The 27,456-nt window shown below is 37.7% G+C and overlaps 1 protein-coding gene across 2 annotated transcripts; it reads right to left on the reverse strand.

The window, feature by feature from the left end:
- Positions 1 to 2,124: 2,124 nt before the first annotated feature.
- rhpn2 (rhophilin, Rho GTPase binding protein 2) lies at positions 2,125 to 26,013 on the reverse strand. 2 transcript variants are annotated; one of them, XM_056233801.1, is made up of 15 exons: positions 25,771 to 26,013; positions 21,873 to 21,988; positions 17,039 to 17,167; positions 12,056 to 12,131; positions 11,527 to 11,604; positions 11,247 to 11,371; positions 10,721 to 10,887; positions 9,898 to 10,085; positions 8,718 to 8,874; positions 8,053 to 8,172; positions 7,764 to 7,958; positions 7,005 to 7,051; positions 3,793 to 3,939; positions 2,978 to 3,136; positions 2,125 to 2,466 (listed from the first exon to the last, which is right to left on the reverse strand). In XM_056233801.1, the coding sequence occupies exons 1-15, from the start codon at positions 25,837 to 25,839 to the stop codon at positions 2,224 to 2,226; spliced, it is 2,016 nt and encodes a 671-aa protein (XP_056089776.1). In that variant the 5' UTR covers positions 25,840 to 26,013; the 3' UTR covers positions 2,125 to 2,223. The 2 variants fall into 2 exon arrangements, with proteins under 2 accessions (XP_056089776.1, XP_056089775.1); XM_056233800.1 differs by having other exon boundaries at positions 6,975 to 7,051; positions 25,771 to 26,012.
- Positions 26,014 to 27,456: the final 1,443 nt, after the last annotated feature.

Consider the following 27,456-nt stretch of genomic DNA (forward strand, 5'->3'; position numbering starts at 1 on the left):
GAGACATCTTCTCTATCTTTCTCTTACACACACACACACACACACACACACACAACCACTGTGACATCACTGCTGGCATTGGTAAGCAATTTCTCTAATAACCTAACCAAAGCCACACCATAAAATTCCCCAGTCTGTGAGTGATTTAAAATCCATTAGTCCACCACACCATTTTCACTGCCCAGAATCACATGCGCAGAGAACAACATGAACTATGCTTTTCCTTTAATACAAAGAGAGGAACAGAGTATGAATCTCTTTTGCTCTGTTTTACTGAGGTTCCTCAGAGTTATAGAAGTCAATCGATCGTTATATTATTATGGTATTACTGCATTTCACTCTCTAATGGTGAGATTACTCCATTCTGCCCTGCCTTTACAATGAGTTTCACATACAAGTCACAGAGGGCAACAAGGCTTTGAAATATATATTTTAAAATATATTTTAGGAGAAGTGGGTAGTAGATGACTAAATCTTAATATATTCTATCTTAAAAAAATACAAATCGGAAAAATAAATGAGGGCAAAACTGACAATCTGCTTTACAACTGTCAAAACTTATTCATGCATGACCTGTATTAAGATATAACCACTTGCTTACACAACAGTTACTTTTAACCAGAATTGGCACGGTTGTGATGATTACACAGTGAATGACCACAGTAACCTCTTACAATAAGAACAGCCACAGCTTTGACCCCGTATTTTATTTAGATCACAATTTACATATACAACAAAAGTAGACAACAATATAGTTTGCATCATAATCCAGACATTTCCATGGATCTATCCATTGGTAATCTACATAAATTGTAGACACAAGAGCAACTATAAATCTGCTCTATTATTACTAACATTTGTAGCCAAGTTAGAATTTAGGGCATTGATGAAGATTCTGGCTTGACCTTAAAGAAAAGGTCTGTGAACATTAACTTTCAAAGAATCAATATGTAACCTTATAATATCAACAACCCCTCAGAACAGTGTTTGTCATTATAATTCCAAATGTGGCACTAGCAGAAACATAAATGGTAAGGATACATTCATTAACAATAATAAAGTTTTTACAAGCAGGAGCGGAAGTCCAGTTAAATATAATTTTGTCAGTGTAGACTGTTGTAAGGCATTTTAAAGGCTTCTGACTTTCTAGGATTCTGAGAGGCAGTGTTTTCCACAAATAAATGAAAAGTTAAATATTATCAGTAAGACAAAAAAAAACACATTGCCATCTGTAGCCTTTGAGCTATACCATATAAACAGAAGAGCGTACACCAAGTAACAGAAAGATTTGTAACCAAAAAACAATCAGGCCACAGTTTCACGTTGCAAAACCTAAATACTTAAAATGAATACATGTTTATATAGATATTTTTTCTCTTTATTTTGCATATAAATTATTTGATTATCAAATGTGTATAAAAATCTACTTTGTAGACAGTGAAATATTCCAACACTGAAGAAGTGCCAGGTAAAACACATGAAACAAAGGTTAAAAAAGAACGGCATTTGTATTCACTGCTATATTCCATCTTTCTTGCTTGAATTTGCCAATAGAGTCCTATTACAGTATTTCGCTTCAGTACGTAAATACTTGAGTTACACCAAATCATATTACTGTTTGTATAGACATTCCAAGGGCAAAAGCTATTCACCATCCTCTCCTACATTCTGTTCTTCTACAGTGATTGACATCGGATTAGAATTCTGTTTCGATGATGCAAGATCATCACAGAAACCTGCTGTAGTGGTCTGTCTGTAAGCTACAGGCTCAAAAAAAAAGGCTGCATGTTAACTGACAATCTACCAGCCCTCATTTTAATTTGAAGAGGATGCCTGTTAATGCCACAATTTGTGGAGTTTTCCAAAAAAATAAAAAAAATAAAAATCCTTCATAACACCATTTAGCCGTTCAATAAAACAATAATAAAACAAACCAATAAAAATAAAAATACTTCGAGCAGCATACACGTCATGATTTTATCTACTGATTTGTTAAAACACGTAATCATTCACCTTTAATTTATTGGCGAGAGTTTCTAGACAACCAGACTAATGAAGGAACAAAAGTATAGCTTACATCTGTGTTTATAGGTCTGTGCAAAATGTACATATTTATTTTCCATCTGTAATTTATCTGAATCTCACTAAAAATCTCTCCTCCTCTTCTTGCAAAATAGTGTGCTTTTACACTATCAGCATACGCATAAATCCAGTTTTGTGTGTTTAGTAGAGAGCGCTTTCATTATACGAGTTGGGATAGGTAGGTCTGTTCCAGGGTCCATTGTAATCTGCAGTAGGGAGACTCAGCGTGCTGCTGCTCTTCTTGTTCTTGAGACCCCAGCTGAGGAATGATGGTTTTTTTGCTACCTTGCGAGACTTCGGGTTTTTATCATCCTCATCATGAGCCAGGCAGATCATGGAGTAGGTCTTCGGCAGACCGCCGCAGTATGTAGCACTCTTGGTGGGCTTCAGAGACAAATAGAGAGAGAGAGCGAGAGAGAGAGAGAGAGAGAGAGAGAGCAGAGAGAGAGAGAGAGAGAGAGAGAGAGAGAGCGAGAGAGAGAGAGAGAGCGAGAGAGCGAGAGAGCGAGAGAGCGAGAGAGAGAGAGAGAGAGAGAGAGAGAGAGAGAGAGAGAGCGAGAGAGAGAGAGAGAGAGAGAGAGAGCGAGAGAGAGAGAGAGAGAGAGAATATTAAACCACCAACAACACTTATTCTGAATAAAATAGCATTTATTTGAAATATAAATATTTTGTGACACTATAAATGTCTTTACTGCCACATGTGATCAATTTAATTCTTCCTTGATGAAGAAATGTATTAATTTCTTCTTTTTTTAAATCGTACTGACCCCTTTTGAACAGTAGTGTATTTATATTCTAACTATATTGTTAATATTAGTGCATCTAAATAAATATTATTAAATATAATTCCTCAACCAATGGTAGGCAAAGAAAACCTTGAAAAAAAAGCAGTTACCATTGGCTGGCTGCTGCTATCCATCATGCTGACCACTCTGATGTCGACGCCCTCCTCATCCACATCCTTTAAAAGCTTCATAACGTCACTCACTCCCAGCCATTTGCACTCTGTGTCGCCCACAGCAACAATGTAATCTCCCTCTCTCAGTCCCTCAGCCTGGTGATGAAGAGATAGTGGAGAGAAAAAGAAACAAAGGAAAAACAGGAGAAGGTCAGAGAAGTAAATCACGTCCTGCAAGAGTGGCGCTTTGACACTTCAGATATTTATGGTATGAGTTTATCGGCACGACCACACTGCTGTTACCATAGAGATGAGCTCTGAGAGGACTCGTTCTTGTGCTCCAACAAAAATAAGGTGAGTTATTTGTGGGAGACACACAGCTGCTTGAGACAGCTTGAGACTCATATGGTCAAAAACAGGTGCAGTGGGCGTGGATATATGTGTGTTTTGTTTTCATTTAATTGCTGTGGTCAAAGATTGAATCTACCCTCAGCTTCAGGGACAGACACATGTATAAAAGAAAGATTAATTGAAACAGGAAGTAGGTACCTCTTCTGATAATTGTCATGACTATTAATTATTCATTTGCAATACAATGGAGGGGGGAGAAGTTTACAACAAGGAACACAAAAAACGGTACGTTGACAAATGTCTCAGATTCTTTTTGTCCATACAGTTGTACACAGTGGTGTCCACTGTTGTTTTGAACACCATTGTTCATTATATGGACAAAAAAGGTTCTTCAAAATATCTTCTTTTGTGTTCAACAAGCATGATTTTGTTTGTGTTTGTGTCTGTGCGTGAACACTCACTGCTGCGGGACAAAGGGGATCGAGTGACTGTATCTGAACGGGCACATCTCCCTTCAGAGTGAATCCGAGGTCTCTCTCCTGCAGTCTCAGCCGGATGGTGCGCGGAGCTGACCATCTCTGCTTAGCTGAGAACACTGACAAAGGCCCCTGCACAACACAAATACAACAGCAATTCACTATAGCAACTCACCTAATTCAAACACACTCAGCCTCAGGGCGTTTTTAACTTTAGCCTGCCACCCTGGTTGTCCTTGGCTGTAAATCCAAACTGCTCACCATCCAAACATTTGGCTTACTGGCAGACTGACTTCACGCAGTATATGCGAATGGCTTTGCTCATATGGTGTAGAAGGTTTATTTAATATCATCATGAAAAGCACCGCCATCTGAGGTGATGTTCAGGTTGAAGCGTTTAAGGCAGTGGTTCTCAACCAGAGGGCACAAAAAGTTACTTCAGAAGGGGGCCAAAAAAGCCTTAAAATTTAAATTGAGTTATATTAAAAATCTTAAAGGGTTAGTTCACCCAAAAATTACATTTCTGTCATTAATTACTCGCCCTTATGTTCCAAACCCGTAAGACCTTCCTTCGTTCATCTTTGGAACACAAATCCGTTTCTGACCCCACAAAGGCAGCAACATTATTACCACTTTCAAGGCACAGAAAGGTAGTAAAGACATCGGTATGTTGCTAATGTTCCTACAGTGGTTCAACTGTAATGTGACGTAGTAAACACAGTGCAGCACTTCCGGGTTCTACGGCAGAAAGGCGGCTCAGTATTGGCCAACACCACGACGCACGCGAGCTGGCCAATGGTGAGCCGGCGTTCTGCCGTAGAACCAGGAAGTGCTGCACTGTGTTTACAACGTCAACAGCGTAGGAGATTAACACAAAAGAAAATAAATTGTTAATAGAAAGTCGTTATTTTTGTTTGTTTTTTGCGTAAAAAAAGTATTCTCATCGCTTCATAACATAAAGGTTGAACCACCGTAGTCACATGAACTATTTTAACGATGTCTTTACTACCTTTCTGGGCCTTGAAAGTTGCAATGACGTTGCTGCCTATGGCTGCTTCAAAAACCTCTCAGATTTAATAAAAAATATCTTAACTCATCTGTTAAGATGACCGAAGGTCTTACGGGTTTGGAATGACAGAAATTTTGGGGTGAACTAACCCTTTAAGTGCAATGATAAAACACTAAAATAAAGATGTGTGATATTAATATTTTTTACCTTATTTGATTTTATTACAAAAGAACTACCAGTTACACACTGTATCAGCTTAGACAGGAGAGCCTCTCTGAGAAAAGGGGGGTATTTGAGTCAAAAAGTTTCAGAACCACTGGTTAAAGTGGTATATGGTTGACCCCTATCTCAGAAAGGTCATCTGACTTGATTAAGGACTTGCAAAGCTTATATGTTAAACTGACCTCCCCATGTTCTACGGAAATGGAATTTGAAGTAAGGGGTCATTTAAAGTGCCCATGGCAACTGTTACAGGATCCCGGCAGTGGTTCTTTGAACTCTCTGAAGGTCACTCAGACATCTGAAGGTGGTAAAACTCAAATATACGCTTCCATAAAACTAACCACATCATAAACTCTGCCTCCTTCACCTGAATTAGCCTGCTCCCCACAGCCTGAGGGAACGGAATATACGTCACTGTGGTTCTCGAATGTTCCAGTTCTGTACACCAGATTTACAATTCTAATATTCTAGCACAGAGTCAAAACGATTCTTCCAGTTTCACAGAATCTACTGCAGACGAAGACTGTTTGTTACAGAAATCAAACTCAAAATAAAGACAAACGGGTCAATGAAACAACGTTAGGTTTTGTTAAATCTATTAATTAATTTAAAAATACATTAATACTTTAGTTAATATTTAATACATACAATGACTTCTATAATAGGCATGTTTTTCATTCTTAATTTACTTTGATAACTATCCTGATATCATCATGATGAAGAAAAAACACCTAATGATGGGTAATAAAAATTAATGTTTTATTCTATGCCATAAAATAAATCATTAATACCCAACTAGTGATTTTGTTCCTAAGCTTTTACATGTCTTGAAAAATGTGGTTTCTAACAAGTGGCTAAATGGGACTACAGAGGTTGTTAGACATCATTGTACTGAACAGGAAAACCCCATCTACTCACTAGTCCGCTTTTACAGCCTCGTGTTTATACTCGCACTGCTGCAAACTATTCTAACTCAAACTTTCCAACTTGTAGACTTTAAATAAAGATTGAAAGGGTTTTCAGAAGCTTTGTGGTGGTGATATTAAAGTCGTGAGACCGCAGTGTAGCTCTTTTTGCTTTTTACTTCTGCTGATTGTATTTAGGCATCAAAATTCATAATTCATAGTCATGTTCATTTGTGAAGATTATCTTGAACAAAACATGTAAGAATCAGAAACATCTGTAGGTCACAGAGCTTATTTGAGGGAATCAGAGTGATGCTAACTTCTGGATTGACCTACAATCACTGCAACACTCTATAACAAAATCATTAACGCAGAGACATACATTTGACAATTATATAAACTTAATTACTAATAAAAACAAAGGTTTTAGGAGGAATCAAGTTTAAAAAAAAATTGAACAGCACATCACCCCTCAACAAGTCATTCAATATATGGTAGGTATCATTAATGTCTGTGGACAAATAGTGCAGGATGAGTTTTGTGCCAAAGTTAAATACTTAGGGTTAGAAGTTTGTTCAAACCTCTGACACCAAATACGAGTAATAGTAATAGTAAAAACAAGGTTGATTTGAGTTTTATAGAGTCATAGTTTCAGGATGTTATAACACTCAGAAATTCAGATTCAAACCAGGGTTATTCATATTAGTACTGTAAAAAGAGTATCTTACTCTACAGACTGACCAAACAGATTCCCCCAAAATTCTAAAATGTGCCTCAGCGTCATCCCCAACTGGTTACAGTATTTTGGTTTTACAAAATAAATTAAAACCTCAGATTGTTGAGGTTATGGTCTGTTTGGCAAGTGTGTACAGGTCAATTAACATGGGTCTGTTCAACAGCACACATGCTCACAGAAGACTTTACTATGTAAAACTCTTCTGTGTACCAAGAAAGCTGCAAATTTGTACAAGCATTCCTGTGCTGTGAAAAGAGCTCGAACAGTTTTTGAGTAAAATTAGTAGCCCACATACCAGCCGATGGAATAGGTCTGTGACTTTCACCTTGATGGCAGCTGTAATCTCCATCTCAGCTTTCTTTTCCGTTTTAGCTAACAGAGAAGGAGTAAAACAATGTTACTGCATGTTTACACTGTCAACTGAACTTAGCACTTTTGTTCTCTACTGTAACATGCAGGTCGCGTTCTGAGAACACAGTTCAAAATGTGATGCTTCAGTGAAACAAAACTCACTGTTGCATATAGGTTACTTTTTAGATTTAAAAACTACAGCAGAACAGTCAAAGTTTACATAATGAGCGAATAACATCAATCTCCAGTAATCCAATCATGTGATCAGGCGAGACAGAACATTTGTTTAAATCTGGAAGTAAAATGCATCGCAAATGTACCAGGACACATCCAGATGCATTAGTGTTTATAATACAAGTGTGATATGGTTACATGCGATTCCAACTAATAGGGCGGTCACACTGCACTTTTAGTTCCATTGATTTCCATTCATACGCATACAAATGCGATAGACAGGAAACGTAAGTTCAGCACTCTGACCTGTAAATTTGTGAACATTTGTGCCCAATAGAAAATTAATTCTTCATGACATGACTGCTGAGCTAAATTAAAAGAACACAATCCATACATTTTGGATGTATTATCGATTGAATTATGCTTTTAAAAAAGATGCTGCAGAATTTTTGCGTGCTCAAAGTCTAGTGCGACCGTGGCTTAACCCCGTATGTGGTCTGAGTGATCACATTGATCTGAAACATTCTAAAACTGACCCCTGTGTCTATCTCTGACTTACAGATAATATCTGGTGCAAGCATGTAGTCCGTGAACTCATCTTCCTTATTATTTTGGTCGAACTTGGTAAGAGAGCGTTTGAGGCTAGCTTGCAGAATGTCACTCAGGATGTCCAGTTTTTGCAGGTGTCGACAGCAGGAATGTGTGCGGATGGCCTCTTCGTGTCCCATGATGGAGCGCTGCAGGTGAGCTTTACCTGAGCAAACAGACAGAAAATATTAGTTCAGTGTGCTAAAGTGGAATATCCCAATCATTTACACCTGACAGGTATGCATGTATGAGCTTCACACCTATTCTCCGCCTGTCGTCCTTATTCTTCAGGATGTCAAGAGGAGAACGTCCCTCTGGCATGGCATCGTAAAGTTGTGACAGAGCCTTCTCTTGTTTGTCCTCATCATCACTAGGCGTCACTACACATACAGACACATATATCATCAACATTTAAAAACTGTGCTGTTTTGTTCAATACAACAGGATACATTCCTGTAAATTTCATTTTATTCCACTAAGGCTATGTTAATTGTTGTGGCATTTACACATCCCATTGTGCATTTACTTGGTCTGTTGAGCCCAAATAAGCTCATTAATAGCCAAAACTGTCTGTTATGGAGATGTAAAAACACAAGAGAGGAAGAGTGGATGGAGGAGTGACTGTTTGAATAACAAAGAGAATGTTACATAATCCCATTAGTTCTGGCACAGTCCATCAGCACACTGTCAAAAGTAGCCGAGATACTGAACCTTCTCTGGCTTTCATCTGCCTCCCTCTTTACGTCCTCAAAAAAGCTCCCCAGAATAAAGTCCATTAAAGCACTGATACCTGAATCCTTCTTTACTCTCACAAGGAAAAGGAAACGGTTTCTATGAATGAGACACGAAGGTAACCTTTAAAGGTTCCAGTGGGCTGTCAGCCAATGGGAGATGGCTAAGAGCTGTGATTGGCTGCTTAACTTACACTGGTGGTCAAGCAGAGCGGTGGAGACAAAGTAATGGGCCAGTGAGTTGTAGTGATTGGTCTTCAGATGGGACATGGTAGTCCAGAAAAAGGGCACGTTGTTCTTAATGGGGGTCTGGATCATGGACTGGTGAACTTGACTGTAGGTCTCCCCCACCTGGGAAAAGAAAGGAGAGAGGGGTAAATATCACAACCACTCCAGACAGAGGAGTAACTGTAGGCTTTGGGGAAAGGCCTGCATACTGATAAGATCAATAGGTCATGTATTTATACGCATGTAAAAATGTCCCTTTGTAACGATGCTCCAAGGTTGAATTAAAAAAAGAAAGAATATCACAGAAAATTCTGTGAATTATTTTCTTTATACATACACCACTTTTCAAAAATTTTGGGGTCAGTACTATTTTTACATGTTTTTGAACTAAGCGTCTTATGCTGCATTTATTTGATTAAAAAAAGTACAGTAAAAACAGCAATATTGTAAAATATTATTACAGTATAATAGAACTATTTTCTATTGCAATATTTATTCAAATGTAATTTATTCCTGTGATGGCAAAGCTGAATTTCCCGTCTTCAATGTCAGATGATCCTTCCGAAATCATTCAAATATGCTGATTTGGTGCACAAGAAATATTTCGTCTTACTATCAACCAAAAAAAAAAAAAATGTGTGCTGCTTTTTTGGTTGAAACTAAATAAAGGATTTTTTTTTAAGATTTTTAAGATTCTTTTGATGAATAGAAATTTCAAAACAACAGCATTTATTTGAAATAGAAATCATTGGTTTCTTTATATGCCTTTACTGTCTCTTTTGATAAATTTAATGCATCCTTACTAAATAAAAGTTTTAACTAACTTAAATCATTTTTAAAGCTAGTGAATTTAGGCATCACTACATTATAATGTACAAAATTCAATCTGAGATTTGCTAAAGATTACATTTCACAATGTTATGTGTGTTTTTTTGTTTTACAAATTTCTTTAAATGGACCATTAGATAACAACAAAGCTAATCGAAATGTAAAAATAGGGAAAATGAGCATGCACAATTAAATATCCAATATCAAATCCAAGACCAATAAAATTAAAAAAAAAAAAAAAAACACTCCAATGTATTACATATAGATCTCCACTGTAATATCACTTAATTCTTTAGTCTGAAAACATTTAACAAGTACCTTGGCAGCCTCTTGTGCCATTTTGAGCAGGCTGAAGAACTCATTTCGGATTCCAGGCAAAGTGATCAGCTCAAACATACACTCCTGCGCCTGTGCTAGCATCAGCCGGATCAGCATGCTCAGCATTGCAGGACTCATATCATAACTGGGAGTGTGTGTAAATGTCTCCTTCAGGAAGTGCAGCACACCTACAGCAGAACATACAGAAAACCGGACAGAATTCAACATTATATCTACACAAACCAGTCCCCTTATATTTGCCAGTCCACTGCAGCACAGCGTAAATGTATTAGATAGATCATTTCTTTTTTAGCTTATGTAAAATAGCATTGTCATCTCTTTCATTTAATGATTTTGCAAACACAGAGATCTTAGAGATAAAAAAAAGACTTGTAGCACAGTGTGTCAATCAATTTCTGTAATAATGTAATAATTCACAGCAACAAAAGGGGAGAGCGACTATATTTGGACTTTCTTTCCGGTGGAGATATACAAAACATTCTATGTGATGAAAGACAGCGGGGTTGGCTGTTTTGATAGCTTAAGAAAGCAAGCCAAATCTCTCTTTATGCTGCTGTTATTTTAAGGAGGTTAAAAACCAACACAAGCCACTGAGTTCCCATGAGCCTGTGACAGATCTGCTGTTGAGGGGGAAGAATTACGTCATGTTCACTCCACCTTAAAAACACAACCAGAACCTGAATACACGTCTGTTCTCACGAGGCAGGTCTTCAACCACGGTTCATCATGGATAGTTTTGGATACCTTACCTTCTCACAAACGTATCTGCATATAAGAAGTGCATCTACTCAAAACCTCTCACCTGCAGATTTCTGGAAGGCAGCGATGGCGTCCTCGAGTCCAGCTTGTGTCTGTCTGTCGGCACGGGTGCCAATCTGGGAGTAGAGAGCTGCCATGTTGAAAAGCATGCTGGCTTTCTCCAGAGAGATGTTCTGCTGGCACACAGGCATGCCGGTAAAGGAGTCATACCTGCGTAGGCACAAAAAAATGTGTGTTAAAACTCATGTGAGGCTTATTTTTTTTTTTTTTTGGTTGCATATGTAATGCTGTGTTAATAGGAATTGCATACTATATGTTTATTAACAGTTCCATTAATTCTCTCCAGCTTTTTGATGATGACACATTTTCTTTATTTATCCTGTCATCTCCCTTTGTCTCTAGGTTAATAAATGAAACAAAAAGCTGACATAGAAACAACAAACGCAGCCTGACAGCCCAGTCAGACCAGTTGTGTGTTTCCTCTGAATGAGTTATGTTTACAGCTTATACAGTAGTGTATAAGTTCATTACAAGCATATTACTGCTGGTGTGGGCGAGATGCAACCTACCATGTGAAGAAAATGCCAAGCTGGCGTGTAGGGGAGAAAAATCGAGTCTCCAAGAAGGAAAGTTGACTGAAGTAGTTGGCAAGCAAATCCACACCAGAAGGATTACGACTGGGGGTCCGACAGGCCTGAAAAACACACATTTTACGTCAGGATCTTTGATAATACCGGTCTCATTGGTTAGCCTTGCGCATCTGTTTTTACTGATCAGATTTATTTTATCCTAAACTTCAATTTCAACCAAGAATCGAACCTGGCACCTTTTACAGATGTTGTATCATACCTGTCTCAGGTCCATCAGGTCATCGATCTGATCCTGAAAGTTTGAGCCGTCTTCACTGTAGTGTTCCAGGATGAAGTCCTGTTCAAATAAAGCATTTACATATCAATTCATTGATAATGTCAACACAAACACAAAAGGCCACACAGTCACGTATTCACAGGCCTGTTCTCCTTGTTAAACTTGTCTGAAGACAGATGTAACAATAACACTGTGTCATAGATTCACCTGCATTGCTATGTCATTACAGATCAGCTAAATTACAGGTTGAAAGCATCTGATTGATCCTTGTCTCTCAACAAACATCTCAACACCCACTTATTTATAAGATAATAAATGCCATGCATCAAACTTCACTGTAGACTTTCAAAACTGCAATTAACGTTTTATTGAGTCTTTGGCTTCCTTGTTTATTATTCTGTGACCTACTTTCTGTTTTCACTAAGAAAAGCTTTGAGAATCATGAAAGCCACCTAACTCAATGCCTGATAACTGAGGTAAACATTGAGGGGTCGTCGGGAAAGAAACTGACCTTGAGAGGAACAGAGAAATCGACATCCTTTGTCTCCTTCAGTCCCAGAGGGATGAGAGGGATGCTGGCTGTCTCTCTGTAAAATGAATACAAAGAGAGAGTAGAAATTAAATTTAGAAAAACCAAAGGAGAACACTTTCAGTATTTCAGTAAGAAAGAATAAGGCTTCAAGGCTGACTCAGAAAGGCCAGACCCACTAATCTGTGTGTGACTCAGAACTGATACATGCTTGTGTATGTGACCCCTTTCACACATTACAAATACTTTGACAATTCTCTGCAAGTTTCAATCAGCTCTAAGACTGAAACAGCTGATACCTGAGTAAAGGATGGTTTACCATCACAAGCCTATTAACCAACTTACGACATAGAAAAATATTGACTATTAAAAAGATTTGACCTAAGAAAGAGGTGTCTGTGTGTGAGTGGGTATGTCTGCAACATTTTGTGCTGATCAAACTTTGTAAACTTCAGCACAATATAATTATATGCATATTGTCATTGCATTAACTACAGTGCTTGCACTGGTGGGGCATTAGCTCAAAGCAGGCTGGGTGAAGACAGACTAGAGAACACATGAGTGTGAGCTGATGAGAGGCAGCCCTGGTCTGTCCTGATTGCATCCAGATGACAGATAACAGTGCAGCACCAGTGTGGTTCTGGGAAATGTTTGTGAGAAATATTGCTGGATCAGAGGAAATGACAGAGGAAATATCCCTCGTGCTTCAAGGAGATGTGCCTGTAAACTAAATTCTCCTAAAAAAAACAATCAGAGTTTTAGTTAGACTGTAAGGACATTTATGATGTTATTAAATATTTATTTCAAATAAATGCTGTTCTTTTGAACTTAAATATAATATTTCACAACATTACTGTTTTTATTGTATTTTAAATCAAATAAATGCAGCCTTTTAAACACAAAATCTTTCCAACTTTAAACTTTTGAACAGTAGTGTATGCTAAAAAAAAGTTTGAACATTGGAGTATTAATTGATATTAATGTATTATGTAAAAACAATGAACAATGATATATTTATAAATAATCTAGATGAATAAATGCTGTATAAATTTTGTTCATTGTAATCTAATGCATTAACTAAGGTTAACAAAATGAACCTTGTTGTAAAGTGTAACCAAGTAATTAAACACAAAAGGCAGGAGAAGATGTGTAGAAAGAAGTTTGTGTAATTCGGGCGTTCAAATTCTGGAACCGATTACTTGCAGGCCTAGATATAAGAACTCGCTCTCAAAGTGGAAACAAAGTTCATTTCAAACTCCAAGAGAATAACAATAGCATGTCCTTGTTGCAAGTGTAGCACTGAATCACACATCACAACAACATGTTGACATCCGCCATGTTCTTCAGTGGACCATGTAATAAGAACTTCAAAGAACGCAAACCAATCACGGTGCAGAGAACATTTACTGCAGTGATACACAGAGAACAGAAGACAGGTTTGTCTGTACACTCTTCAAGCCATGAGAAAAAAAGTTTGTTTCAAAAACAGACAGAGAGGGATAGAAGGGGGGTGCAAGGCATGAAAGAAATGAAAGAATGCAGTTCTGTACTTATACTGACACACACACACACACACACACACACACACACACAGTAAGCTGGAAGCCAGGTGCAAAAGAGAATACCACATTGTGTGCAGCTACAGGTAGACCTTGTTCTGTTCGGTCTTCTGTGCATGAAACACTGCACCAATGGGAATATTCCTTTTCTCACACTCAATAATATTCAGGAGGTGATAGGCTTTGTTTGTTTTACAGGACAAATAAAGCGGGTTTGTAGTAATTTGAAGAAACACATTTGCAGTGCGGAGGAAGAGAGTAACCGGAGATTCTGGAGAGAGAACGCAGGCTGGTATGCACAAGCCCTTCAAAGTCAAAAAGCACAACCACAAATATACTCACAAATACAATGCCTGTCCAAAACTGACACACCTACTGCTTTATTACTGCTATTAGTACCATTTTAAAGCAGCAGTACATTATTAAAAGTATGCAATGACACAAATGGAAGTATTGGAATCATGAAGGGACCAAAATCAAACGAACTTTTTTAGATGGAATAAAAATTTAAACACTTGTTGGCAACTTGAATTTGGATTTAAGGATAATTTGAGCCAAACCCATCTGTTACAGGACAGATCATAGCATAGGAGATCATTTAAAAGATTATATTCATCGACAAAACAAATTTTAAGTTCAATTCAAAAGATCTAAGATTATGAGAAACATAATTTCAGTCAAACCGTGGCTTTGTTAAACTGGGACAGTTCACCGAAAATTAAGACAAGAGATGATATTTTGATAAAAATGTAGTATTTGCAGTATTATTTTTTTTTCATACAAATGGTGTTTTGGACCCTACTGGCTTCCATTATATGGATTAAAACATTCTTCAAAATATATATTTTTTGTGTTCAACAGAAGAAAGAAAGTCATACAAGTTTGGAACAACATAAGGGTGAGTAAATCAAATTTAAAAAAAGTAAAGGTTGGGTGAATTTTCATTTTTGAGTGAACTATCCCTTTAACACATACCACACACACTTTTACTTCAAAAAGAAAAAAAGGGAGATCGTCTCATGTTAACAGCTTTAAAGCGAGTTATAATTACGGATGTAGGTCAGGGGTTCAGAATCAGGTGCAGATGTCTGCAGGAGGTTTTTCTGGTTTCCTATGAACCCTTCAGGCACAGGGGATAAACACTCTTTCATTAGTGCTTGGCCTAGAGAGGAACAAACCTCAGACTGTAAGCCTCAACATGTTATGAAGCTAATGCTGTTGAAGAACTAGGCCAATACTGCTCGGTTTAGCAGGGTTTGAGCTGAAAATATGTCTGAGCTTTCTTAGAGCAGAGAAAGACGGCTGTTCTCGTGCAGAGGGTGAAGCAGGCCAAAGACACTCAAGGGTGCGTGTACGTGTACACACACTCTCACTCAGTGGTCTGAGAGGCAAAAGAGGGCTTAGAGAGGATTTAAACAGGACTAGAATCCAACGGTAACCAAGGAAACACACTCCAACCTACAAAATAAACAAAACATACACAGCATGATGGTCAAAAAAGCATGACTGCATTGCCACTAATGAATCCTTTTATTTTGGCTGCAGGGTTTACTTTGTATGCCTAATGAAAGAATCACTAAAACATCCTTGAATACAGAAGACGTGTTTTCCTCTCTCTATTGCAATCCATATTACAGTATGACCATTCATTTTTTCACATATGATGATTCTGACAGGATTTGATGCCAGTAAGAGAATGTCAAACATGCTATAATTGTGATTCCATGGAAAAGGAAGCAGAAAAACAAAATTAAAAAGAAAACTTGAACACACTCCTGCACATCCTCTTCTGACACGTGAGAGGAGACACGTGTGTGAGCCTGAGGAATCACCAGAATCATCAACCCGTCAACCCACCTCTGCATAAACCTGTCTGACCAGTTGTGTGGAGTGGAGTCTCTATCTATTGGAAATTTGATTAATGTAAAGAAACTCGAAAAGATGTACCCGATTGACCAATGAACCTACAGCCCATGTCTTGTCTTCTCTTTAAACTTCAGCCAAGTTTAGATTATTTCTCAACTATAAGGTTACATAGCAATGAAGGGAGCATTGGGTAGCATAAGTAGAAGACGCCCTCCAATCAACCTCCTTTACATTTCTGGTCTTCAGTGTTTCTAGCCAAATTAGCATATTTTCCAAGCTATGAAATTGGTTTTTAAAAAACCACATACTTCATGGTACCATCACTTACAGAGTCGCAATGACCATATTTGTCAGTGCCTCACCCACCCAAGTTTAATGAGTGCGTAGATGACATAAAGCTGCCTGAAGTTAGCTACATTGAAAACTGATGGCCGCTCATATCCTACACAGCTCCCGATCGGGTGAGGTTCTGGGGATTTTGTTGTCAAAATGATAATAGCGCACATATACCTTTTATGGGTAATATTTTAATTTAAAGGGATAGTTCACCCAAAAATGAAAATTCTGTCATCATCTAGTCATCCTCAAGTTGTTCCAAACCTGTATTAATTTCTTTCTTCTTCTGAACACAAAAGAAGATATATTGAGGATTGGAATATGGGTAACCAAACAGTTGATGGACCCCATTGACTTCCATAGTATGAAAAAAAAAATACTATGGAAGTCAATAGGGCCCAACTATCACTTTAAGTGCTGCCTTTGACATAAAATGCAAGGAATATATTTTTTTTTTTTTTTTTTTTGGTGCTCAAAACACATATTTTGCAAGAATTTCTTCAGTTTATTGCTGTTGTTGTGGCAGTCATGTGGCAGTGACTTAATACTTAACAGAAATTGCTATAGTATTTTCTTCACTATTTTGACGTATATCCGAGTGAAAAGTCTTCTCAAACTAGAAAAAAAAAATGTTGGGCAGGACTTGATTTTGTCCATCGGGATTTGATGGGATTGGTGGATTGTTGTTGTTTGCTAATTGCTGGAATCTCATTTGAATGACTGGATTATTATTATCCAAACACGGAGATATTTTGCTTAAATTTGACCTTTCTTAAACTTCCTTCTGGAAGGCCTTATGACTGTGTAGCAGGAGCTCACAAAATTCCTTCTGAGATACAAGTCATAATCGCAGGAAATTTATGTGCATGCTTACATGGAATCTGTATCCACAGAATTTCCAAAAAAAGCTTTGCTGATTTCCGCAATATTCAAACATCCATCCTCTATGACCTCCTAGATCAGTAGAGAAAATGTGATAATACAGGGCAGTGAGCAGGGAGTTCAGCAGAGAGTCTGCTCTTATATCACTCTGCTGCACACACCCCTTACATTACTGTAATTCATCAGGGAGATAAACTGGACATGTGCGTGAGTGGTAACTGTGCATCCTTTTCTCTAGAATGGATCTTAATCTGCCTTGAGTGAGTAAGTTCTCACTGTATCTTTCTTCATCCTAATCAGTGCTATGTGTGCGTGTACTTACTGTACGTTCTGATAAACTTCCACAGAGCTGTTGAGTCCTTCCAGCTGTTCCATAAGAAGCTGTAGATCTGAGTTGACATAACTCAACTCCAGCACCACCTGCTCCCGAACCTTATTATTGGACGTCGCCCTTGAGAAAGAGAAAGAGAAAGAGTGGGAGAGAGAGGATAAGCAGAGGTCATATTTACAGTAACTCACAACACGACATTATTTGCACAATTTCACAATGTCTCTGGTTTGAAATGTCCTGCTAGTTCAACATCTGCAGTACAGAAGGGAGAGGCTGATAAGAATGTAGCTTTTGTTATTTTGTGTGCTTACTGGCACATGATAGAAATAAGTGGCAAGTGTGCAGTACAGCCATGCTTGTCAAAGAAAGGCTTTAGAATTAAACCACACAGTCCTGATCAAACACTCGCTAAATAGGAAAAAGAGATATGCCTGACTTAAACCAAAACAGCACATTATAGAGAGACAGACGAACATTTGAATAGAGGGCGGCCCTGTTTCATCTGTGACTTCCATTCTAAAATCTTGTCAACGGGAGGAAGTGAGGTGAAGGTGAGGCCAGGTTGGACTGCATGGAGACTTGAGATCTTATTATTCACACAGGCAACATCACACATAGTTGTAAAATAGAACAAATAACTTTGTTCTATTTTAATCACATACCTTGTGGTTCTAACAAACACACTCAACAGAGGAATAAAAAGAGTACCAAGACACCTTATACATGTAATACTACTACTACAAACAATAATTATACAATGTGACAATGTAGATCAGGATGTTCTTTCATTTTTAAGTAAATAACTCTTATGAGTCATGTTTGCCATTGTTTAATACCCAACACATCCATCACTGATGGAATCTCATCAACCCGAGTGAGAAATTAACCTCTCTCTGCTTTTCACATCTTCAATTATATATATAAATAAATAAATAATGTAGTGGTTCGCTTTCAACAGCAGAAGGACTCTTCGCCGTACAAACGCACATTGGCAGGGCGGGACGTTACAAAATAAGCACTCAATGAAACCGGTCGGGCATGTAGGCTCACTCAAACAAACAAGAATGTGGATTACAGCCACTAAGATCAGAAAGATAGGTACGCAGCGACACATACCTATAGATAGGTTTCTCAACGCCACCACGCACACAGAGAGAGAGAGAGAGAGAGAGAGAGAGCAGATGACTGACTTCCTTGCAATCAATCTGTGGTCCCTTCTCCCATGAACCACAAACCTCTGAGACCCATGAATGAGAGAACATTCCAGATCCCCTCTGAACATAGAGCAGCTATGAATGGAAGGTTAAGAGATTGAGTAAGAATCCACAATCCATCCCAATATTAATGAGCTCAGGCAAAGAAAAACACTCAGACATCCGGCTCTATTGAAGGGCTATAAAACTGACTCATGAATATCATTAAAATACATACAATCTTTAGATCTGACTCACACATTAAACACAGAATTAATTAGAGTGTTTCACTGAAGTATCGACAGAGAGATCCTCAGGCAGCGTTTGCAAGTACGTGTGAGAGACGCACTACAGTCACCTCTCAAACAGCCTAATTTTAACAGCTTCTGCTGACACATGTCTGTGTACGTGCCTGTGTGGGCGAGTAAAACAGGCTGACAGAAGATCTCAGTGGCATTTGCACACCCATCACAGCATTGCAATGACCTCACTAGTGTACCTGTCACAACCGTCACCTGTTGACCAGTGGGAATTTGACTAGATCTAGAAACATTCCTTCGAGATTAAAAGCAAACTGCTTTATGCCTTGTATCTGCTTGGATCCAGCCTTGTTTCAGTCAGCCAGCTCACAATATCCACCCAAACGCCAGCCAATGTCAGATGACAATAATTTAACCAACACTGATTTTAGCCCCAACATATCATCAACCTACAGAGAGTAAAAGAAGGGAGACTCACTTAAAATTTCTTAGTCAAAAGAGCTTGTCCAAACTTTATTGTTCTATTAAGATTTAAAGCCACTTTGATGTCAGTGCCAATCAAATGCTCTGCTCCAAGGACCAACCCAGCAGGTGTGTCCTTCAAAACCATGGAGACAACAGACACACTTAACATCCCCATGGCGACCGGTTTGTCCAATGTTACAGTGTGTGCTTATCGTACAGGGAAAAACATTGGGATCTTTTGAGAGAGGTAATGTAATGTATGAGCTGTGATTTTCACAACAACATGCAACAGCAGTTCTGTAAACTTCTGTCAAATATCACAAATATCTGTCCTTTCTGAATGAGCGAGGGTGTTCACTGAAAAGATGTCAGTGCTTCTCATCGGCTCACGTTTCATTTATATAAATGCTTCCTTGAACAGAACTGATAGAAATCTGACAGACAGTCTAGCACTTGCCAGGTTACAATCAGGCAAATTATGTCCTACAATCAAACCAAAGTACAATCAGAGCTTTCGTGTCCTGACACAATTTGCATCAACAGTTACAGTATTCAAAACCATAGATAAACTGAAATTTCAGCTAACTAATTTCATTCAGCAAGAACACATTAAATTCAAAAGTGACTGTAAAGACTTAAATTGTTACAAAAGAAAGCTGGTTCAAATAAAATGCTGTTCTTTTCTCAAAACATATATTAGTAGCACTGTTTCCAACATTGATTATAATAATAATAATAGCAATAATAAATGTTTCTTGGGCAGCAAATCAGCATATTAGAATGATTTCTGAAGGATCATGTGACACCAAAGACTGGAGTATTGATGCTGAAAATTTGACATAACAGGAATAAATTACATTTTAACATATAATAAAATAGAAACACTTGAATTATATTAACATTTCACATTCAGTCTTTTACTGTACGATTACTTTTTGAACAAAAAAAAATGCAGCCTTTGTGAGCATAGAAGACTTCTTTTAAAATTATTTTAAAAAAATTATCACAAAAAAAAACTCTACCTCAAAATAACTGTTTATTTAGTTACGTAATGGCATTCTGTTTACTGCACATCATAAAAGTGTGTGCCAACAAATTTATGACTGCTCAACAGTGACACGTTTTGCCAATTTTGTCAATAAGCCATACCAATTGAAGAAAGTGAATGTGCTCAATTAGAAAAATATATGTTATATTATTCATTTTAACAAAGGCTAATTTAAAATGACCATTTTTGGTTTAGGTTTTCAGCCCAGTAGGCCCAGAATTTTCAGTTTGAACAAGAATTTGAACCACTATTCAAACCACATTACGAGTTACACACTGAACTATCGATTCCAAATTCTAATTCACAACGATTAGTTTTAGAAACACCAATGCCATTAACATTCTGTGAACTGATGTGTTCTTTCTTTTGTATGAAAAAATTCTTCCTTAATGCCATATTAGCGTGCTACAGAACACTTGAAAGGTGACACTAAACAATGATTTGCATGATACTTTGCATTTTTATTTAGACAGTTTTTTCCTCTCTCGTCTGGTTCGTACACATGGATGACCAGCAGTTAACATTCAAATCAGTGCCAGCATTTGTTGATAGCTGGCTGCTAGAATGTTCGAAAAAGGACTTTGCATGGTAAATATATCTCAAAGAACATACTTTTCAAAATAAACTGATCTAAACAAAGCAAGTTTTTTTAAGAGATTAACGGGGAAAATATTACTTCACCTCTGGCAAAATCGCCTTTCAATAAAACATGGCTGCCTATACAGTAGAAAGTCGAGAAAAAAAATTAAATTGGTGCTACCTGGCTAGAGAAAACATAAAAACCTTTCTTTTGCAAAATAGGTAGGAAAACTGCAACACCCATAATGCACTCGCATGTTGCCGTCCAAGGCCACTCCCACCAGTCTGCTATGGATACGCTTGACCAAAAAAAAGTGTCAAAAACCACCTTGCTTTTTTTAGGGAATACTTTGCAAACTTTTAGTCATGATGATGGTGTCGAAGGGGGGATTGAAAACAGTGGCATTCTGTCAGTTCCGCCCAAAAGCAAGATGTCGTCGCGTACAGGTAAGAAAGCTGTGGCCACAGTGTTCCATTTTTACCATAATGCTGTTTAAAGAGTAGATATACTACTATACAACGGGATACAAAAATGCATAAGTATAATCTGTAGTTTTCACGAAAACCCTGGAGCAAACGCATCATCCGTCGGACTTTTGCTGAATAAAAGTGAATTTCTCGGTCCAGACAACACAGAGAATGAGTAAACATTGTTCATTTACATATACTATAGACATTGTAACAACACACTTTAAGGTTTCAATGTCCTAGTTCTAGGCTCCACTGGTATCTATCAGGTCTAAAAAATCTCACATATAGCATTCCCAGCCTCTTTAATCATCAGCTTTAACAAAGGCACTATGTTACTGTATCTATCATCAACTCCAAATCTAAAGGTAAAAATGCTAAAGGCACACCTGACAGGTGAGATGAGAGTGCAGATGAGCTCCAAACACTGGCTTTTGCACACATACAGACAAATTCTTTGACGACAGGTTAGCAGCAAGGCTTCTGAAACCTCACCTCAAAAAGAGCAAAGGATTCCTCCAAAACAGGGAAATGATTTACCCGACAGAGCCGGGGCTCTACGGTCTAGTGCCAGATACTTCAAGACAGATGTTGTTATGTAACCAAAGCAAACCAGTGAATGAAAGACTACAGAACTTTATTTAAAATAAAAACTTGTTTCGTCAATGATTGAAACATTATTGGGTTATTTTGGGAAAGATGTCCTGCATTTGTTTGCATATCCACCCACATGCCAGTAGACAAACATGTGAGGGTGATAAATGAGCGCTTGCCCTTGTGTTTGTGTCCACACATAAGTGTGCTTGACTTACTTGAGGAGGTTCTCTGCTCCAGCTCTCATCCTCATCTGTTTGATGATTTCCTGGTTGAGAAGTGCTCTTTTACTCTGCAGTTTACTGCGGCCAGTCTCCGCAAATGGATTACATCCCTGTCAGAGAAAGAGATTAACAACAATTTACATGGCTCTTGGGGCGATGGCTCCCTATTGACAGCTAATATAAAATGAATTTATTGTCTGTTTTTATACACTGTGAACATTTCACAGTCTTATAAACAACAACTGCAATGCATTCCATAGCTCCTATAAAAGATAAACACACATACACCTTGTTACGTCAGTAAGGTGTGGTGTACACAGTACATGATGTAAGGAGATCAATTTCCCAACCAGACACACCTATAGAGAGTATCTATCTGTCATAAATCTGATAGCTGAGGGAGGAGGTCTGATTTATAGGAGGCTGGTATCAATCTAGATGGATAAATATGCAAACTGCTTACTGCTCTTATCCTGACAAACATTCTATGCATAGATTTCATTTCACATCGGGTACAAGTGGGTCATATGAAGTAGCCATGGAATGCTGTTTGGTTTGAAGGTGACCTCTGTGGAGTGGTGCTTCATGCTATACTATTAGAAATGGACAATGGACTGTTTGCTCACTAAATTTCACCCACTAAATTTCACCCAAATCTCACTAATGTGACTCTTGAATTGTTATGTTACAGTAGCAGGTTGAATACCATCTGTATAACCAAAGTCAATACCATTTTCTATTCTTGCAACAGCCATGAATAACATCTGGAAGAACAGATACAGAAGTAGGCTAAATGTTAAAGATGGTGACTTTCATAGTACCTGAAAGTCTTATTTGACAATTTTTTTTAATAATGATTACTATCGAGGTTTATCTATCAAATCTTAATTAATAGACTTTGACGTTACAATGCTTTATTTATATAAGTGCAGATGAGTACACCTCTGGTGGAAGAGAGACATTAAATGCATCTAAAAGTGTCAGATAACACACAGCTCATATCTCCGTCTCTATGAGTTACCAAAACCCCAAATGAAAAAAAAAACACAACACATGTGAGATACGAACATGTGCAGAGTGCCTCTCGTATTGCATGACATGACAGACTAGCTGCCCCGTGAGGATTTGTTCACACAATATAGGTTGGCCGAAATGCACAGAAAATTTAAGCTAGTCAATTCAATTATCTAATATGGTTGTCACTTTTGTTAATAATCTGACTGAATGTGAATGTAGCAACCTCAAACAAGAAAACCATAGTCTTCTGCACTGTAAACATGGGCTGTCTCTCAATGCAACAGTGGTTGTCAAAGGGACCAGACGTGACCTCTGCACATTCTAGAATACGGACCATGGCAATGTTTAGCGAAGCAGATCCAAAGAGCTGCCAGCACAACTGCGATCCACAATCATACAGCAATTACCCTGGACTAACAGTGCAGACAGAGCAGAAACAAGGTCCTAATCAAACCAGGGCACAAATGAGACAGAAAACAGGGCCTCAACCGAGTTGTATAAGTGTTCAACATTTTGCAACCGTTATTTATGGCGGGTTGTCCGCACAAATATGAGACTACGGTAACAAATATTAATTTCTATTCTCAGCCTTGAGAATAGCCAATGACTAACTGTTCTGTCTCAAAGTTGGGCTACAGTAAACATTAAACATTAGGCAACAGGGAGTATATGCCATTCTGATGATTTTTTTTTTTTTCATTTTAGTTTAAGATGCACTCTTTCCTTCTTACTCATAGCTGATCGGTCACTTTACGTAATGCTATGAGATGTTCAGAAGCCATGTTATACTAATCCTAGATCACAGAACAGCTTCTCTTGCCTATGCCAGGACATGAGATGGGAGCATCTGTGTTTCATTAATGTTTGTGGTTTGGCTATGCACTGTCACTGGGCAGATGCAACACTAATAGGAGGAAAACTGGGGGGGAAAAAGCTGAATCTGCGATTCAGTTTCTCTAAGCATTGCAGCCCAAGCAGGATCAGCCCAGGAGGAAATGGACCAAAACCACATCACCGGTCTGAACCAGCTCCCACCTGGTAACAGGCCTGAAACCTTCTCGCTGCAGACGGCGACCACACTCATTTTCAAAGAATTCATGTAATAAATGAAAATGAGACAGGAAATGTACTAAACAAACAAAAAACTGCATTTCCTCTAAAATTCCAATCAGCTTTGCAGTGCCATAACCATATCTGCCCACATTGATTCCAAAAACCCAGTCTGTGATCCATTTAGCTTTTTTTATCTTTACTTCTCTGTTCGTGTGAAAGCGCTTTCAGACAAACATTCCAGAAGAAACTGTAGAAACCAATCACTATGCAGGCCAGTTTTACATCAACCACTTTAATATCAATAAGAAGACCTGAACAACAAAGACCAATTTATACTCTCAACACAAAGAGAGGTGAGCTCAACAGAGTTACACAATTTAACAATAGACCTCTTCAGCTGCCATTCACACCAACAAAACTAAATTCTATCCAGAGTCTATGATAAATGTCAGAAACTTGTCACACATTACTCTTCCAAAAGTTGTACTATATAACACATAGATGTACACACAAGACGACACAATATAATCATAAGTATTGATATGTGTGAAGAGTAATACTGAATCCTGTTGTAACTCAATGGTTTATTTACAAAAACACAGACAATTTCACCATGATCACTGCAGAACCTGAATTTAAAGAAATCAAAGTTGTCCAAATAAAAAAGACAAGAAAATGCCCAAAACAACTCACAATAAATAACCACAGTTTTCCCCCAAAATATGATAGTTCTGCAAAATCATGACATATAATATGGGATTGTCTTCAGTCATGTTTATACATTTATGACAGTGGTTCCGAATTAGAGACTCTATAAATTTGTATTGACTCTATAATAATTGATAACGAAAATAATCGACAATAAATTTGATTATAGATTAAACTTCATTGAACAAGTGCAACTGAATAGCAATGCAATAGTTCTGGCAAAAAACATAGGCTACATTTTTCTAAATATTTATTGTTATGCATTAACTGCAAGTATAAAATTCTAGATGTAACACAAGTAATTGTATTTTTTTATAAGAGCAGTAACTCTGAATGTATTATTGTTATGGAGTAAAAATGTAATGCATTTAGATGAGTGAGATGTGTTCCTCCCTCATATCAGTTTTAGTTTTTCTTAATAGCATATAGCCTACATTCACTACGTTGCATTGTCTTAAAATGGCACATTGTTTGAGGCACAAAACTGGGCAGGATATAGAATTTTTGTAAATAATGAATTCAAATTACTTAGATAAAAAAATAATTCTAACTAGTAACTAAATAATTATCAAAATAATCATAGTTGCAGGCCCTCCTAATAACAATTTATTGCAGTAACACTACCTGGAGTATGGTTAGCATGTTTTTTTGTTTGTTTTTGTCAGGGACATTATAAACACATTATATAAAAACATATAAAAAAATGTATTAAAAACCAAACGAATGTGGTGAATAAAGTGAACAAAATACAGAAATCAGTGGTAATCCTTCAAATAATAAATGACATGGTTAATTGTCTGTCTTCGCTTGGCATTGTTTTGTTTGGGCAGCAGAGCAGATGTGTGTTCATCTCCAACAGATCCTGTTACAAGCACCTTATGAAGAAAGGAGGCTAAATGCCTCGTCCTTCACTTATTATCTACACTTCACGTCTTACAACTCATGAAAGAAAATAAAAATAAGTCACGAATCTTTTCAAAACGGCACTAGCAAAACTGCAGAGATGCTACATACATCTAAGATCGTGACTAATAAAAAATCTTGAGGAATTTACCGTCAGCTACGGAACCTTCGAGAAAAACAGATATGAAACTTCGAGTCTCTCTTAAGTTACCTTTTTGAAATAACCATTCTCCACCGGTCCGTTGGTCTTGCACCCATTGGGAATAAGAGTGTCCGTCATTTCTGAATTCTCAACCGATGGTCTCGATGAAAATCAGAAAGCAGAAGTCGTAAGAAGTTCCTGCAGCTCAACAGGTGTGTCTCCAAGGTGATCTCAGAAATATGTTGATGCTCCGCTGTTGTCCAAACTCTCCTAATCACATTCAGCATTCGCTATTTGCTGCACTTCCCCGTCCCGCCCCGCTCCGGATGCATCACGAGTCAGTGGAGCTGCCCCTCAGTGGGCGGAGTCTGTCTGATCTCACCTGCGCAATTGCCACGCCCCCGATTCGACTTGTTTATAAAGGCCCTGCATCAACGACGTTATATTTAGCTCAGATATTGGTGACTGTTAGACTGATAGTCCAAACGTACCAGCCGACAACTAATGCATAGTTTTCAAATTACAACAGCTCTTTAAAGAGTTAGAATTTTACTTGGATTGTTGGATTTTACTTTATTTTTTCTACTCAGTATATAGGACAACTCAATCAGCTGTCAGCAACCACAGACCCAGACGTGCCTTTTTCCAGTTGTACGTTTATGTATAGCCTATATGTATATGTTATAATATCATTTATTACAAATCACTTATTTGTAGGCTACTATCTGTTTGTTTTTGTTTGTTTTTACTGTGTGTGAAAGTATACTTGGCAACGATTTAAAAAAAAAAAAATATATATATATATATATATATATATATATATATATATATATATATATATATATATATATATATATATATATATATATATAATAATCATAATAATTTTCATTCTGATTCTGTAGGATAAAATTGCCAGTGCTGTAGAGTAAAAGCGCCCTCTAGTGTCTAGATTCTAGATGTTAAATTCACGGAAATGTAGTCACGTTTGGCCTAAATCATTTTGGAGCAGCTATGGAATGTTGTCAGTGTGCCAGACACTCTGTAACACAAACAAAGACACTGTCTCATGCATTGGGGACATTTTTGTACATGCTTTAGAGCTTCTCTTTAGCCTAGGATTATTACTTTTGATGGGGTGTGCTTAGCTGTTACAAAACTGTTCAGATCCCACAGCCACTTAATAATTTCTGGGGGGTCTATTTTTGTTCTTGCCCTTTCAGCCTGTAGAATGAGTAAATTCTCTCATAGCATACTGATACACATGCACACACACACACACACACACATAGCTCATGTTAGCCATGATGTTTCCCTCTTTGCCAACTGGATCGATGCTGTAAGACAGCGTGTGGACACTGGGGCCAGTGATTTGAGTTCAAAGCTGTCGTAACTGGTCTCATGCAACACTGTAGCCCCTAAATGAAACTTGTTTACTCATATTTACTGAGCTATGCTTTGAAAGACAACGAGACAGGTTTGTTTCTTCTAGAAAAGTTTCCATTGGAAAAAAGTGTTCCCCAAAATTTCCCAAAACCTCCCTCCCTCAGCGTTAGCGATGTCCTCAACTTGGAGACAGTTCACTTGTACGAAAAATAATGGGAAAAATATGTATATTATGCTAAAGAAGCCTAATTTATGATATCATTGTTGTCAGATTTGCTTAAATGTAACACTGACAAACAGTTTGGGGCATTTAAGTATTTGCATGACTGCTGTACACTTTTGTATAGGCCTACTATGCTTTTTAACTTT

This window comes from Rhinichthys klamathensis, unplaced genomic scaffold (assembly GCF_029890125.1).
Source record: "Rhinichthys klamathensis goyatoka isolate OS25496 unplaced genomic scaffold, OSU_Roscu_1.1 h1tg000378l_1, whole genome shotgun sequence".
NCBI lineage: Eukaryota > Metazoa > Chordata > Actinopteri > Cypriniformes > Leuciscidae > Rhinichthys > Rhinichthys klamathensis.

Excerpts from the sequence above, each read along its gene's own strand:
- rhpn2 (XM_056233800.1), bottom strand. The coding sequence starts at position 25,839 with ATGACGGACACTCTTATTCCCAATGGGTGCAAGACCAACGGACCGGTG. Across the intron at positions 7,959-8,052 it reads GGACGACAGGCGGAGAATAG|GTAAAGCTCACCTGCAGCGC; the intron begins GTGTGAAGCTCA and ends CTGTTTGCTCAG. Across the intron at positions 3,940-6,974 it reads CAGACCTATTCCATCGGCTG|GGGCCTTTGTCAGTGTTCTC; the intron begins GTATGTGGGCTA and ends TGTGTTGTGCAG.